We start from the raw sequence: 18,255 nt of genomic DNA on the forward strand, positions 1-18,255 counted from the left end.
GACCTCGGCACTATGCTCGATGACCTCAGCAGGGTTTCCCAACAAGTGGGTCTAAAAATGAACATGGACAAGACGAAAATCATGTCGAACATCCATGTTGCACCCACTCAAGTCAAGGTTGGAAATTCTGCACTCGAAGTTGTAGACAACTATGTCTACCTAGGTCAGACCATCCAACTAGGTAGGTCCAACTTCGAGAAAGAGGTCAATCGTCGAATTCAACTCGGCTGGGCAGCGTTCGGGAAGCTACACGATATCTTCTCATCCCAAATACCGCAGTGTCTCAAGTCGAAAGTCTTCGACCAGTGTGTGTTGCCAGTGATGACTTATGGATCAGAGACGTGGTCGCTCACAATGGGCCTCATAAGAAGGCTCAAGGTCACTCAAAGGGCAATGGAGAGGGCTATGCTCGGAGTTTCTCTGCGAGATCGAATCAGAAATGATGAAATCCGCAGGCGAACCAAAGTAACCGACATAGCCCGAAGAATTGCTAAATAAAAGTGGCAGTGGGCGGGGCACATTGCTCGCAGAACCGACGGCCGCTGGGGCAGAAAGGTTCTCGAGTGGCGACCACGAACCGGAAGACGCAGCGTGGGCAGGCCCCCTACAAGGTGGACCGACGACTTAGAACGAGTCGCGGGAAGCCGTTGGATGCGGGCAGCGCAAGATCGGCCAACGTGGAAATCCTTGGGGGAGGCCTTTGTCCAGCAGTGGACGTCTTTCGGCTGGTGATGTGTGTATGTAACAAAACATTACAGATCAGTTATGTTATGTAATAAAATGATAATTGTTTGTATTAATAATATTTATTTGCCATTAAATATCAAGTGATAAACGTATTGCAATTTAAATTATAATTCAGACAATCGCCTAATCGAACTTTACATCTCACCAATCTCTCATCTACTATCCAAGTTTTTTAAATAGTAGATAACTTTAAGTTTTCAATTGGTTACTCGTAAATTGCAATATAACGATCATGTATGTTATAAAGACAGTGATCTGATATGATTGTCTCATATTTTTTTGTTTTGTTTCCATATTTTTGTGTGTCAGTGATTGATGATATCTTAATATTTTAAAGTATACAGTAGACATGTCAGTAAAATGGATATTAAGCTGACATAAAAAAACGTTGTGCAAGCCAGCAGACGGCACACTGTATCACACCAATGTGTTATCGTAAGCGTCATTATTATAAGAACAAAAAAATTTCGACTTAACTCAATTTCACTCGGCATTAAATAGTAGGCAGCAGTAAGAACCGATCTGGATGTAATAAGAGATCCACCGCAGAAGGATACATAAGGAAAAGAATTTTCTTTTTCGAAAGCTATTAAAATATTAGCCATAAAGGGGTAATCTTCTATATTAGCATCAGTTCCTCCAATAATACGCGGAGCAAGTGCATTTGGTGCCGATTCTTCAACTATAAGCGGAGCGAATGCGCTTGAAGCCGCTGTAAAAAGAAAAAAATAGTAGTTAGTATAAATTATATAATTTAATTAAATTAATATAATGCTCCTTTACCAGCTACATTATTACACAATGTACATTATTACAACACACACACACACAACTTACTCATACACACACTTCGACTCTACTCCAACTTCCAGACCCCGGGCTGCTACTGAGAATTTTCTGATAGAAAAACCCAATAACTTTTTATTGGCCCGACCTGGGAATTGAACCCAAGACCTCAGGGTCTGCGGCCTTATATCAAGCCACTAGACCAACGAGGCAGTCAGCCATATTAGTATAGATTTGTTATAAACCAAATATAAACGTTTTAAACCAAATAAAAACACCCATATATTCAGTAACAATTTATTTTTGTGTGTTGTTATTGTTGTGTGAAATGGTTGTACAGTTATTCCTCATTACTAAAATAAGGCCACATAGGATTACAATTTTATAATACGAAGCTTGAGAAAAAAATTAAAGTAAAGACATAGTATAAGTATTAATATTTACTACATTCTGGCTTAATATTAATGCGAGAAAATCATATGTATCCGGGCGCTATTTCGGCTCACATACTGGTGTAATTAAGCAGTAGTTTCAATTCACATAGAGTTCATAAGTGAATTCTTTTTTTTTATAATATTTCTGGTATTTCTAATTAATATGGAATTTAAATAAATTATAATGTTGAGTACATACATGGTTGATTGAAATTAAATAATTTACATACAGTACATTATTTAATTTCCAATCGCGGCGCCAATGAGAGCCAACAGTGTTATTACGAAAATTGTTTAATTTTAAAGTGTTTTTCTTTTCTAGCGACGTTATATATTGTTAATAATCTTCGTTTATCATTCATTCATCGATTAGCCTTAAAAGATAAAAGTATTATTAAATGAAAAGTTATCATTTATGTGATTTTTAAGATAAGGTCATGCCCGAATTAAAAATATGAAACTTTTGTTTTCTTTTCGCCCTCTGACAGTTTACAGTTCCAGGACAAACAAAGACTTATAAATTAAAATAGGACTATGCTGAAACCCGTTTTTAATTAGTTGTTATATTTATATATTTTTTAAACCTTTCTTCCTTCCTTCCTTGATTGGATATATGCTTTTTTTCTTACAAACACTATTTCAACATTTTTTCCGAACAAATTTCAACTCATTCCGTTCACCACTTGTAAGATGTTTTAACACATTAAAAATGTCGAAACACATTTTACATAGTTACAAAACCCATACATCATATGATTTATTGTGACTCATATTCTATTAGAATAATAAGTCTTATATGTGTCCAAAATGCTTATGGATATTATCAGCAATCACTAATATTTAACAGATTCGGTCAGTCTTATCTAAGCCGAACTGATCAATGACGTCAAGTTTTTTTTTAAATGCCTACATCGATTTAAAATTTAACACCAATTTTTATTATTAGACAGTTTTCAATACCGTTAAATATCATGAAAACTGTTCCATATATTAACTAATCACGCGATACTTGGAATTCTGGCGCATACTTGAAGATACAACAGCAACAACCCCATTGAGTCGCGATCCATTGCTAAGTAAGACTATTTAAGGTAACAAACTAATGTAATGTAGACAACATTATATTTCACAGTTGTAACGAAATGTCAGTAACATACATTATTTTCTAAAGCAAACGTCGTTAGCGTTTTAACAAATTATGTTACTCTGTACACAAATAGAATTACTGCACTATATTTTATTACTAATTTATATAAAACTAATAAATATAATGAGCACATTTAAATATAGAAACTATTAATCCACGATATGTAGAAAAAAATAAAAACAAATACATATATGATAACTAGGTACAGTCCTGACTTCACACGCGTGAAATTGCGATATTGACTCATATTTTTAAAATGTTGAAATATATGTAAATACCTTTTGTAGTGCTATGATAAATGCAAACACACAGGATAAATATTTTTAATGTTGTTATCCTTTATTTTTATTAAACAGGTTTTGACCAGTGTGTCATATCAGTCGCTATACTTGTTCAATATGGCACTTTTGTAAATGTCGTCAGTAGTCTGTAGTATCTGTAGTTTCCAATGTTGGAGGCGAATTGACGAGCGGTGGTGACCACTTACTGTCACCTGACTCATTTGCCAGTCCATCTTTAAATAATAAAATAATAATATGTTCTAAGATAAGCTTACTATTAATTCTATGAAGATTGTCAACAGTTTTTTATTCAAAATCAATATACATAGACTGAATGTGACTTAACTTTTGAGCTCCTAAAAAACAGATAACAAATCATGTTATGTATTAAAATGATAATTGTTTGCATGAATAATATTTATCTGCCATTAAATATCACACAAGTGACAAACGTATCACAATTTAAATTATAATTCAGACAATTGGCTTGTCGAACTATATGTCTCACTATTCTCTCATCTACGTTTTTTTATCTAAGTTTTTTTAAATAGTAGATAACTTTCAATTGATATTCGAAAATTGCATATTACGATTGCGTATGTTATAAAGACAGTGAGCACACACACCGGTAACGACAAGTTTACGGTGAATATGCGCCAGACGGTGAAGTTAATTGGACCTAATTCTAAGAATTCCATTAAATCCATAATTTTATGCCGCAGTGCATAATCTGAAAAACAAAGTATATTTATAATATACATGGTCTATGAAATCTTTAAAATCATTCCTTTTTTTCCATGCGGATAACATTTATTTATTTAAGTAAAAAACGCCGCACCTTGTTCAGAACTCCGAGTTTCCGTGAAGTTGTTTTTATAACAGGCTCGATGTAATCCCTTGGACTAAGGTCGCTGCGAACGTCAATCCCCAGCATGGCGATTTTGCTTTGTATCACCAGCGGAGTACCACAGAGGGAGGGAAGAGGGGAAAATTATGACTTTTTCGCTGAGATGAGATGAGATGAGAGATGAGAGCGCATACCTGTGTTTTCTTGGCATTAAACTCAACAAGATTATCAGAGCCCCATTTGGCGATGAGCTCTAATGTCCTATCGAGTTCAATGACAAGATCCTTCCGCCTCTCCTCAATTTCCGCTCGCCCATTCCATCGGGACCGCTAGCTTTCCGTATATCAAGTGATTGCAGCTCCGCACGCACATCGCGTTGCCTGATTTTGATGTCGGGCATCGTGTGGCCACGTGAAGGTATTGTTGGTGGCAGCGCACTACAATCATCGATGACGGAATTGTCGGCAAAGAATTTAGCCAGGAGATCAGCTTGCTCTTGCGGACTGTGAGCTAGTGATCCGTCCGGATTTCTGAGCGGTGGCAGCGAAGGTTGGCAGAAATTGTTTTGCACAGACTTGGTCAGACGCCAAAAGTTACGGGAGCCCCTAGGATGCGAAATAAGGTCATGACAAATCTGTACAATGCGCTGTGCATCCGCTCTCGTGTATGCCTTTCTACAGGACTTGGAATTTTTATTGTAGTTTGCTTTCAGTGAGTCAATGTTAGATGCCCCGCTAATGCAGCCGTTGATCCACTCGCGATATGCCGCCTGCTTAGATGATACAGCATCGGCACATTCACGAGTGAAACAACGGTTACGCGTACCCCTACTGACGAGATCTGAGCTAGGAATGTAGTATTCCAATCTCAACATGAGCTGTCGGGTCATTCTCACTGAACCAACGTTCCTTCCAAGGGACCGACGCATAGTAATCGCGCATACCGTCCCAATCTGCCGACTTATAGAGCCAAACGCGACGTTTGCATACCGCTAGTGGCGGCAGCTTGGCCTGTGGCACTATGGTAGATATAAGGCTGTGATCCGAAGAGCCAAGTGGAGCCTGAACCACAACCTGATATTCTACCGGGTGAGAAGTCAGCAGAAGGTCCAGCAGAGAAGGTGCTTGCCCATCAATGTCTGGGATCCTGGTGGGCTGATGAACCAGTTGGGTCAAGTCATGTGTGAGAGCAAAAGCATGAGGAGTCCTTTCAGCATGGTCAGTTTTGAGGGATTTTAACCATGATTCGTGGTGAGCATTAAAATCCCCCAAAAACACCAATTCCGCGTTAGGAATCTGCTCTTGCGCAGCATCTGCCAGCCGACTAAGATGGTCAAATAATCGGCTTGTCTCCAAGTCACCATTGTGGGATCTGTAGAGGCACACGTAGACTCGACTCTGAAGAACCAGGTCCACACGTACCACCACATAGAGAAGGAGGGGTCATCCAAGCAGCGCAGTCGGTGACAGCAAACATCCGTCCTGACGAACAAGCATACTCCGGCTTTGGCTTTGAAGGATTCTTCAAGCGTGTAGCCGGGATAATTAAGATAGCTGGTATCGGCAGAACGGAGTATTTGTGTCTCCGTGAGAAACAACATTGCTGGCTGTGCTGTCTCGAGATGGTGGTGGACAGCGTTGAGTTTAGCGTGGAGTCCACGGATGTTAGAGAACTCGACCTCAAAAAGCGAGGGTATGGTGGGGGTGTGCACCGCTGTACGACCGTTATTTCTGTTTTCTTGCGCTACCATTTGGGAAAAAAAATTGAAAAGAGACGTGAAGCGAGCGACGTATTGCCACTATAGGGATGGGTAAAGTGTGGAGGCGTGTTTCCCCAAGTGGTTGCCAAAAGGAAAAATACACTGACCCGCCGGACGGAAGGGCCCCCGAACCCCCCCGGAAGTGGCCAATGGAAATGGAAGTGGAACAATGGTATTATATACATTGTTTGATTATAAAGCGTTGGCTTCTTTTCTAGCGACGTTTTATATTAAAAATAATCTTCGTTTATCATTCATTCATCGATTAGCCTCAAACGATAAAAGTATTATTGAATTACATTTTATCTGTGATTTGTTTCCTTTTAATATTACGCCAAGGTAGATCTAGATAAATTAATTAAATAAAAATAGACATGAAACTTAAAATTTTCTACTTTATATTATAAAACTTGTCCAATTTAATTTAATTTTAGTTCAGTTCTATAGCAGCATTGAAAAAAAGTTTAAATAAACTGTTTTAATAGTTTAAATTGTTATACTATCAAAAAAACCTATAAGCTTACGTCTTTATTGCTGTCATAGACTAGGCGATTGTTTTTTTTTTACACTTAATCAAAAGCGCATGTCTTGTCTACATCAAGAGAAATCTAATCATTTGAATTTTTTGATTGACATTTTGTTTTGTAGACGTATGAACATAAAATAAAATAAAAAATTGTTTTGTAAAATTCCGATTTCTCCTATATACTATCTAGCTGGCAGCTGGCATGTTAGAGAAGTCCAGGTAACAGCTTAGCTCAGTCGTAAATCATTATTACTATTTGTTGTTAAAAACGTGTAGGTCAACGAGTACTTAGCAGTGATTCAATTTATCTGTTTTAATAGAAGCGGGTAGTTGCTAATAAAGCAAAGGTCGTTCTGAACCGATTGGAAGGCAAGAAAGATACGCGATTGCATCCAGAGAGTTGTTGCAACGGTTCTGTGTAACTGTTAAAAATATATATATAACATATATTCTCTTATTATTTACTATTTTATACTCAATTTTGAATAAATTAATGTTTTCCTTAAATGCACACATTTTGTCGTATGTCGTGCACACACTTGTGCACTATAATATGTCTTTTTTTTTTCTCGCTGGAAAAACACATTTATGTGGGACTCGCCGGCGCTGAAGGCGCCGGAATACCCACTAAAAAACCAGCGGTACCCACTCCATCTTGTCGGGGGACGTCACGGGATCGCTTGTGCATACTACCGTGCCGTCCCGACGGTTGGCCCGCTTCTGCGGGCCTCCAAATCCTAGGGGGTACTCGGGGTACAGAGACCCCCAGGCCCCAGCGACACTCACGGCGGGAAGAGAAGATGCGCATAGCGCCGGCGTATTCTCCCCGGTCTTCTTCGGCGAAGCGGGTCAGCGGAGGCACTCTCCTCGCGCTCCCGCTCCGCGGCCTCCTTCTGCGACATGACATTTTCGCAGAAGGAGACCATCTCCATCCAGCACCTTTCGCTACCAAGCAATATCACGCTCATGCCATTTATCACGCTCGGCAGCGAAAGGTCTCCGCCGATTAAAGTCGCCAGGGAAAGGCGCTGAGGCCCCCAAGCGGCACACTCCATCAGAGTGTGGCATGCCGTGTCCGTAGGCGCACCACACTCGTGGCAGAAGGGCGTTACCTCCCGCCTGACTATTCCGTGCAGGTACTTACCGAAGCACCCATGTCCAGTAAGCACCTGAGTCAATCTGAAGGTCAGTGTGCCGCCTTTTCTCGTTACCCAGCGACTCAAGTGGGGACGGATCGCCTCCACTGTCGCCAGGCCTGCTGCTGGGGACCTCAGATCCTCCTCCCATCTGCGAATCAGGGCTTGCTGGGCGAGAGTCCTGATTCGCAGCACCTCCTCCAACCCTGGACGGTCGCCACGCGACCTCACTTCCGCGAGCACCTCCGCCTGGAGCTCCCAAGGCGGATCGCCCGCGAGAAGTGTTGCCGCCGTCCACGACACCGTACGATATCCGCGTATCACCCTCACCGCTATGATTCTCTGCGGCCTTCGCAAGAGAACCTTGTTCCGAGCGGTGAGAGCGTCCACCCAGATGGGAGCACCGTACAGAGCCATGGACCGCACAACACCGGCGTATAATCGCCGGCATGGTGTTTCCGGCCCTCCTACATTTGGTAGGAGCCGGCTTAAGGCGGCAGCAGCGTTGATGAGCTTCGGGCCAAGTTGGACAAAATGCTGCCCGAAGCTCCATCTTCCGTCCAGGGTCAGGCCCAGATACTTCATGTGGGCCTGCACCTTAATCACCGTCCCATGGACGGTGATAAACGCCCCTCGAGGGTGGCCTCGACGTGGACCGTGGAATAAGAGGGCCTCCGTTTTTGAGATGGAGACCCTCAAGCCCAACATTCCTATGCGGTCCACTGTGAGCGACGTACCGACTTCGGCCAGGCGAGCCGCCTCCTGATAATTCCGCCCTGTCGCCGTGATGAGAGTGTCGTCCGCATAGCACAACACCCCCATTCTGGGAAGGACGGATGTCCGCAGGAGCCAGTCGAAGCCAACGTTCCACAGAATTGGGCCGAGAACTGACCCCTGTGGAACGCCACAGCCTACCCGACGCCGGACAAGACGCCCATCGCCCCCTTCCCAGAGGACTACCCGGTCCTGGAGGTATGCCCCCAACAGCCTCCTGAGATAGGAAGGCACCCCGTGGTATCGGAGTGCCTCCCCAATAGTCTCGAAAGGAAGACTATTGAAGGCGTTCGCAACATCTATCGATACTGCCAGAACTACGTCCCCTCGGGCCACCGCATCCGTGGTCCGAGTTTTCAGGGCGTCCAGGGCGTCGATAGTTGATCGACCCGCCCTGAACCCGTACTGAGCCTCTGACAGACCCGGCCCCACTTCGTCGAGGGGCTGAATAAGACGGGCAGGGAGAATTTTTTCGAAGAATTTGCCCGTCTCGTTCAGCAGCACAATCGGCCTGTATGCCGAGGAAGAATCTGGCGGTCGACCTTGCTTTGGCAATGAGACCAACTTTCCCTCTTTCCAAGGCTTCGGAAACTGCCCGCTGCACAGACATTGGTCGAAAAGCTCCCGAAGCCTTACGCCTAGATACCTAGGCGTAAGGCTTCGGGAGCTTCGGGAGCCAGAACGTCACATAGAACACGCCCTGGAATCCCGTCTGGGCCCGGCGCAGTATTTTTGGCCCTCAAGCGGTCGAAAGCCACCTCCATCTCCCGCTCCGTGATCAGTGGTGGAGCCACTGTGTCGTCAATCATGGAGCGAGGGACCATCTGTGGAGGGACATGCTCACCTGGATGGGGGAAAAGTTCCCCGACCAGGCGCAGGAGGAGATCCGATGACATTGTCTCTGTCACGGGGGCACCCTGCGTGCGGAATTTTCCACGCACACCGCGGAACGGACGCCCCCAGGGGTCCCGGTTCAGGCCCGCCAGTAGTTTTTCCCTAGCTTTCTCCTTGGCCTGACTTATCGCCAGCTGTAGGTCTTTTTTCAGCTGACGATAAGCGGCCAATAGCTGTCCCTCCAAGTCCGCATCAAAACCGTTGCGCCTCCTACAACGGACGTAAGCCAAGCAATACACCTGCCGGCGCGGAGCTCTATGCCGGAACCTAGGCATGGCAGCATCGCAGACCTCTTTGAGGGCACTGCGCATGTGGCCCGCTAGCTCTTCTGCACTGGCATCCTCCCACCTTCCTGTGGAACCCCACCGCTGTACGATGGCAGCCTCCCTGGCCAGCTCACGATCTAGCTGGCTAAGAGACCACCTCGAAAGCGTGGTTGGCACCCTAGAGGGTTCCACCGACCTGCGAGAGGTAGAAATCTCAAACCGGATGTACCTGTGGTCCGACAGAGTCTCCACCTCCTCCTCTACTCTCCAATTTAACACTCTGCGTGCTACAACATGGGTGGCGAAAGAGAGATCCACCACGGACCCCCCCTGTTGCCGCACGCACGTGTAAACCTGCCCCCTGTTGAGTAGGGACAGGCTGGAGAGTAGTGCCCACACCTGAATGGCCCTTCCTCGCGGATTCGTGGCAGGGTTGCCCCAGGCACGTGATTTAGCATTGAAGTCGCCCAAGACCAGTATCGGCCTTGGTGACTGCCTGGTCACCGCAGCTCTGATCGAGCCGAGACAAATCTCGAACTCTGCCAGGCCGCGGTTGGGACAGAAGTACGTACCCACAACAACGAATTCTCTCCATCCTGCCACTACGTAACCTGAGCCCCTCTCAATGAGTGAGAGAGAACTCGTTTCACTCCGGGTAGTAACCACCACGGTGCCGTCCAAGTCTCCTAACCAGTTAGGTAGGGACATAATATGGCTTGCAGGCCACAGCCAGGTCGATCTGCCACTCCGCCATGGACTGCAGCAGCAGGTCCTGCGCCGCGGCGCAGTGGTTGACGTTCGTCTGGAGGAACTTTATGTTTGTGCTCATGTTGACATTGAAGCTTCCTCCTCGGCCTGTTGCCGTCCGACATTGGTGGTAGTCTGGGTGCCTAAGACCACCGTACCCTTTGTGATGGGGGGGTTGCACTCCCCTGATCCCATCACGTGCCCAGAGGGCTTGCCAGCATCTGCGCACACAGCATAGCGCAGTTTCTCGGTACAGCCCGCCGACTTGTGGCCATCTACGCCACACCGGAAGCATAGACCCCCCCGTTCCACTTGGAATGGGCAAAGCACCTTCGTGTGGCCAAGGCCCATACACTTGAAGCAGCGCAAAGGGCGCTGCTCCAATACGCATACCTTGGCCGAGCTCCACCCTACGAGGAGGCGACCGGCATCTGATATCTTCTTCGCCGCTGTGAGAGGACAGGTGACGCGGACCATTCCCATATATCCGGGACCACGCTGCAACACTCCGCATCTGACTGAGTCAGGGGAGCAGTTCCCTGCACGAGCAACTGCAGCGACCAATTTATCTTTGGTGACGGAATCATCCAATCCCGTCACCTTAAGGTCCACTCGCTTTACAGGTCGAACGACGCTTGCGACTCCATCCAACACAGTGCGGAGCTTCTCAGCAAACTTATCCGCCTGCTCCGCCTGTGCTTTCGGCAGCTCGAGGAGTCTGGCTCCCGTCGCCGATCGTCGGACCCTAAGGCCGCCACAGATTCCAATATCCTGAAGCTTAACGCCCTGCTCCGCGCGCTCCAGGATGTGAGCGTATGTAACGCCCTTCTCCTGCGCATCCGGCTGCAGAGTGACCATTACTGCGGCCCTGCGAGGAGCAACCAGCCTCGGTTTGGCCACCGGCGGAGCCTTCGCCACTGTTGATGGTACTGTGGCGGACGCTGCGGCCGAAGGGGAAGCCTTTTTCTTCTTTCTCCCCTTTTTAACCACAGTGGACCATGATGTCTCCTGGGCCTCCCGTGGTTGGGACTCCGACGTGGTCGGGGTGGCTGATGGGCACGTAGTCGGTGCCAGCGGGGCTGACTCGACTGCAGGCACCCGTTTCGGCGCCTGTGCGGGTTTCGGTGGTGGGGTCGGATGGACCACTTGCGCGTATGTAGGTGCAGTTTTCTGCACTACAGCCTGTTTCTTGTCCGCGGCCAGAGGGGGACGGAGCACTTTCGCTGGAAGGAGACGGTCCTGAATTCCTTCCATTTGAACTTTAATCATAAAGACCACCGACGACATTATAGAGGCCTTAAATTCCTCCAAAGCCTGTGTGTCCCGCACAGTGCTGGTGGACGCCTCATTTGCCACTGCCACCGTGATCCGCATTTCCGCAAACTCACGGCGGTGGGCTTTTAACTCAGCCTTGAGGCTGTCCACCTCCTTGCGCAGGCGGCCATTATCAGCGCGAAGCCTGCGCGTCTCTTCCGCCTTGGTCCTTGATGTCAGAGCATCTACGATGGACTGGAGCGAAGATGCAGATTCTTTGAGCTTCTTGATGAAGCCACCCTTCAGGTTGCTGGATTTCTGGGCAATCTCCAGAATAAGTGCTGCATTGCGACCAGCCTCCGCACGCAGCTCCTCTGCACCCAATTTTAGGGGATCCTTCCTACGGACCTTCGAGGAAGAGGATTCCTCAGAGTCAAGCGCGATCACAGCCGTCTCCTTACGGAAAACCCGACTTCTCAAGGAGCGCTCAAGCGCCTCCTCCCTAGCCTCGGCGGTCTTTGCCTTAAGCTCGGTTTTGGCGCGAGCGAGGCCAGTTCCGCGTCCCTTGGAAGTGAGCTTCCCCCGGCTAGCACTGTTACGTTTCGCCACCGATCTGATTTCGGTCTCCGTATCCGAACCGGAATCAAAGAGCACGAGGCCCACAAGTGGGCGTTTACGCCCAGCATTTGCGTCAGACGACGACAACTCCGTGTCGACGTCCATCAGAACAAAAAAAAAAAAACCAACGAACAATCAAACGAAACAAAAGAAAACAAAAATACCCTATATAAATTTAAAAAATGAAAATAATTGAACAACAAAAACAAATCAACAAACAACAGTGAAAACCAACATAACCAATCTCAAGACGAAACCATAATCCATTTGCACAGCCGAGTTCAGAATATGTCACAACAGAAACAACAAAAACCCTTAAAGAAAGCCAAAGTAGTCGTAAAAACATCCACAACGCATAGATAACGCAGCCAAAGCCACGATGTTTCGCTTCAGTTATTATTCGTAACTTGCTTAGCAACATTCGCTCGAGATAACGAACACGTCCGCACGCTACGACGGTCAACGATGAATCCACTATAATATGTCTTGCTCAGTTGGAGTTTGGTCGCCGTGGCTAAAACAGGTCACAAGCACATCATCATCATTATAAAAGCGAAAGTGATTTTGTTTGCTACGCTTTCTTGTCTTAATTATTAAAACGATTATCATGAATTTTGCCATGCGGGTAAAGTCGCGGACATAAAGTGGTAATGCATTAAAAAGGGGGTTTCTTTCTTTACGTTGTACATATATTATATTGAGAGCATAAATTATCAGATTTACGTATTATAGTCGTATAATCTTAGATCTGGCTTATTATAATTCATAAAATATGATCCTCTTTATCATTAGACATTGCATCATATGGCTGTATTCAATTATCAAAAATTAATCAATTAATTGAATTAATAATATTATCTTTAAGCTTGATTTTAATCAAACATTATATACATATATCATATAATTAATCTTTTTGCTACTCAGAAAATGTTATTATTAAATATATAATATACACATGTAATATCAGAATATCGTAGTATTACGATCAATACAAGATTATATCGAGTAAAATGTTTTATTTATGAAAACGCAATATAATTTGTGGATTTATTTTATCTTATATAATTTTCACAGTATATAAGTGCAACTTAGGATTGAATAAGAATACAGTATTTGTTGATTTCTTAAAATGACGTTACTAGTCTAATGATATTTTGTAATTATTTGGAAATTAATAATTATTTTTTGGAAAAAATACTATCAAAAATTATAAATAAATGATGATGAAATGTTTACATATACTATAATATTTTATCTTAAGATAATAATGATTGGCATTTAGTCCGATTGTAACATCATCGTGACATCAGTGAACGGATTACTATACACTGAATACTTCTGTCAGAAATATGTATGTTAGTAGCCAACCAGGTAGCATGTCCTTACACGTGGTGGCATTAAATGCTTGTACAGCAGACACTTATGTAGATTGCATAGTATATTATTTAAAGGTCTTTTTTTATATAGAATAGGAAGGCGGACGAGCATATGGGCCACCTGACGGTAAGTGGTCACCAACGCCCATAGACATTGGCATGTAAGAAATGTTAACCATCGCTTACATCACCAATGCGCCACCAACCTTGGGAACTAAGATGTTATGTCCCTTGTGCCTGTAAATACATTGGCTCACTCACCCTTCAAACCGGAACACAACAATAACAACTACTGCTGTTTTGCGGTAGAATATCTGATGAGTGGGTGGTACCTACCCAGACGAGCTTGCACAAAGCTCCACCACCAGTAGAATTGTTAATTGTGCAAATATCGAGACAGTAAAACTTATACAGACACCGTTATAACATAAATAGATATGACATTTTAAATATTTTAATAATATTAATAATTGTTGCTAATTAAAAAAATATTTAATATATATTACATTCATATTTATATAAAGTGACGATACTAAGTATTAATGAAGAACGAATGAATTTTATTAATTCTTAAACACCTAATTATTGAAAAAATAATTGTTTAAATATTATCGATGCTAGGCTCTTATAACAATAAACGCTCAATGAGTGAAATAACGGTTGATGAAAGGCTAATTCTGAGGTTCAGTACGTAGTTACGTAGGAGTTCATGAGTTTCCTTTCCTTACGTTATGATTGTTCATCGAAATCCTTTTATGAAATAAATTTATTTTCATCGTTTTACATACATAAGAATACGTGAAAGGCTTTGTTATATTGTGCTTAAACACCTTAAAGGGTTGAACGGAACGAGTTGAAATTTGTTCGAAAATAAATATATACATATATACACCAATAGAAAGGTTCAAAAATATATTAATATAAAAACTAATTAGAAACAAGAAAGGGTTTCAGCATAGTCCAATTTTAATTTGTAAGTCTTTGTTTGTCCTTGAACTGTAAACTGCCAGACGCTGAAAAATATACATATAAACAAACAAAAGTTACATATCTATAATTTGGGCATGAACTTATCTTAATGTAGAAGAAAAAAAATCACATAAAAGATAACTTGTCATTCAATAATACTTTTATCGTTTGATAACTCGATGATTACGAAGATTATTAACAATATAAAACATCGCTGGGAAAGAATCAAACATTTATTATTAAGCAATGTACGCAATAACACTGTTGGCTATCGTCGGTGCCGCATTCGGTGAGTACATTAATATTATTGATTGTTTACAATTTAAATTTTATTTACAAATATTAGAAATATAGATTTAAGCCGTTTTTATTTAGGTTTGGTGGTTTACACTGGTTATTCTTACATACATACAATTATATTACATCCACAGATTATGTAAAATCATTTAAAAGAAAACATAACATCCTAATTATTATTACTTGTAACAAAAAGAAAAGCTAAAAAAACAAAACGAAGCATGAGCAAAATAGAAAATTAAAACTTGTACATGGAAACATCTTTACAAGTTAAATATAAAATTGGTATATAAACATTATATTTCTGTTCATTAATAAATACTTAAAAGTAATAAAGTTGATAAAATAAATTTAAAACAAGTAAGCTTAAGTATCGGTTATTAATTATATAAAAAGCAAATTCATTGTTGTAAGGCGCTAGTCCAAGTAAAAAGAGTTCTTAATACAGTGTTTCATTGTTATAAATATAAGTTAATAGTTTATTTTTAAAACTGTTGAGAGAACTTGCTTCTTTAACATATTTCGGAAGTTTATTGTATAATTACGCTCCTCTAAATGTTAAATTATTATCTCCATAACTCGTTTCTTACATTAGGTAATGTGAAGTGACTGGCTCGACGTGTTTTATATTTGTTTATATTATTATTTGCAGTAAATGCGACGTGAGAATGAATTAGTTAATGAGTTATTTTATATAAAGATACATGTGTTATTTGTGGATAGTTGCTTAATGTTGTTTTAATATTAACTATGCGTTACAGTCGTAACCATGCCACCATCCTTGGAAACTTTAATGCACATCCCTTATTACTGTAGTTCCTGTAGTAGTTGTATTCCTGCAGTAGTGGCACACTCAGCCTTAAGAATTATATTCAGTATTGCTCTTGTGCGGTGACCTATGTGATGAGTTGGTGGTACCTACCGAGACGGGCTTGCACCAAGCTATCACTCATTGATATATTTTGAAATCTTTGATTATTTCAGAATGATATAAATTATGTAGTGAGTTATATCATTTATACCATCAATTTATTTTTATTATTTTTACAGCGGCACCAAGTGCACTCGGTCCACGTATTGTTGAAGAATCGGCGTCGAACGCACTTGCCCCGCGTATTGTTGGAGGATCTAATGCTAACATAGAAGATTACCCTTTTATGGCAGTCATATTGGTATCTGTTGAAGATTACATTCAATATCGTTTCATACCCGTCTGCGGAGGAACTCTAATCACAACCAGATCCGTTCTTACGGCAGCCCACTGTTTTTTGTAAGTCGAAAAGTAATATTTTTTTTTCTTAGATATGCGGCAGTTGTAGTTCTCTGGCAAACACATTTATATCTGAGCACTTTGTAATTATATGACCAGTAGCCATCACAGTAGCTGTTCCTTACACGTGCTAACATTGAATGTTTGTTTAGCAGGCAGGTGTGTAGATTGATTTTAGGGATGATGCATTTGATTTTAGGGATGATGTGAGTAGTGGAAAAATCAAGACAGTAAATAAAAATTAAAAAGTATACAGACACGTTCATAACGTTACGTAACAAAGCACCTTAAATCAATATAGCTTAGACATTCTGAATGTTTTTTAAGATTCATTATTTTACTAATGAAAAAAAATGATAAACATTAACTCTTTAGACATTTAGACATTTTCGGAAAAACAACACGACGAGGTGCCATATTTCATACCTTCGTCAGCGATTATCACAAAGGAGACCGGATAGGTTCTCTTTTCTACGTTGATATGAATAAAATTTTAAATAATCAAACTATAAGTGGTATGCAAGTATGATATGATATAGAGTTTAGAATTAGTAGTGCAAACAAGCCCTTAGTTAGTTTTAGTAGGGTGGTAATATGTTATGAGTTTTAATTGAAACATTTTATTCACAGTAACAACGTCATAGATAACAGACATATACGAGTGCGACTTGGCTCGACATTCTCATATTTTGGAGGTGACTTTCATAGAGTTCAAAATTGGATTAAGCATCCTGGATACGCGTTTCCTAAAGTATATCACGATATTGCAATACTGAAACTCGCCGCCCCCGCCACACTCTCCAGCCGCATTGGACTTGCCCCTATCGCTGGACCCAACTACTTGGTCGCAGATAATACTACCGTCACCGCTGCCGGATGGGGCTTACTTGAAGTATGTTTACGATCTATATATTTTATTTTTATTTTTTGGTTCACACTACGCTAGCATTTCCTAAATTAAAAATATTCGTAAATATACTTTTTATTTTTTCAAATTCAGCAAGCTAATTTAGGTCATACATTGAGCATGCGTCGCCGACTACGGGATATATGATTATTTTAATTAACCGCGAATTATGGATAACGAGTTTTGCATCATTATTCGTTGTTTAGTATTTCCTTGCAGTTCAGATTATTCCATGTCAGTCTTTTTGCAATATAAACGACCCAAGTCTTATTATAACAAAACTTTAAAGATATGATTATACGCATTATATCAGTTCTCATAACGAATTGTATCCTAAAATGTATTAAAAACACTATGATTTTTTCATAGTTTGGTGGTGAACCGTCACATATCCTTCAACGAGTTGACGTACAAATAATCAACCACGACATCTGCAGAGAAAATTACGCTGAACTGCAGTCTTTGCTAGGCGAACATCAAGTTCCTAATGTAACATCGGAAAAGATATGCGCTGGAATATTAGATGGTGGTGGCAAGGATGCATGCAGTGGTGACTCAGGAGGACCTCTGCTTCATCAAGGAATCGTTATAGGAGTCACCTCTTGGGGCCATGAATGCGCTCTCGCGAAATATCCCGGAGTGTATGTTAACGTACCATCTTATACCAGTTGGATTGTTGATAATGCAAAAAAATAATTATTAATAATTAAATCTGTTTTACTTACACCCTAAACCTATACAAAAATATGTAAAGTTAATATAATTGTTGTCAAATACTTCAATTAATGGCATTGAACCGCATAACGTATGACGATCATAACACTGCATATACTGATTACTAATTGTCACTAACTTGGATCTGACTGTACTGTGATGCGCCTGATCAGCTGGTTGAGAGTCTGCGGGGCGCGCCATCTCCACCCACACTTATTCTCACTTACGTTACGGCACCTCACTTGTCTTAGTATTAATACGTGACTACTTTACTGAATTCGCGATAATTATGTGTATAAAGCAATTAACATTAGCTATTTTATTTTAAAAACTTTTTCATATTTAGTGTCGCATTAATGATCTGCAATTTTACTCGTGTTTCGTACTCTTAGATTAGCAAGAAGTTGAGTTTACTCGTAGTCCATACTACGGTGGCGCCATCTGCACTGATTTTGATATTTATTTATTTTGTTCCTGACAATCATCTTAGCGGCCTATCATTATTC

The 18,255-nt window shown here is 42.0% G+C and overlaps 1 protein-coding gene across 1 annotated transcript in view; it reads left to right on the forward strand.

The window, feature by feature from the left end:
• Positions 1-17,731, forward strand: part of LOC126775661 (trypsin, alkaline C-like) — a 283,947-nt gene extending 266,216 nt beyond the window's left edge. The window contains exons 4-5 of the mRNA XM_050497725.1: positions 16,824-17,020; positions 17,405-17,731. Of these exons, the coding sequence (XP_050353682.1) occupies positions 16,824-17,020; positions 17,405-17,731 (524 nt within the window). The remainder of the gene's footprint in view (positions 1-16,823; positions 17,021-17,404) is intronic.
• The last annotated feature ends 524 nt before the right edge of the window (positions 17,732-18,255 follow it).

Source organism: Nymphalis io, chromosome 18, assembly GCF_905147045.1.
Source record: "Nymphalis io chromosome 18, ilAglIoxx1.1, whole genome shotgun sequence".
Taxonomy (NCBI): Eukaryota; Metazoa; Arthropoda; class Insecta; order Lepidoptera; family Nymphalidae; genus Nymphalis; species Nymphalis io.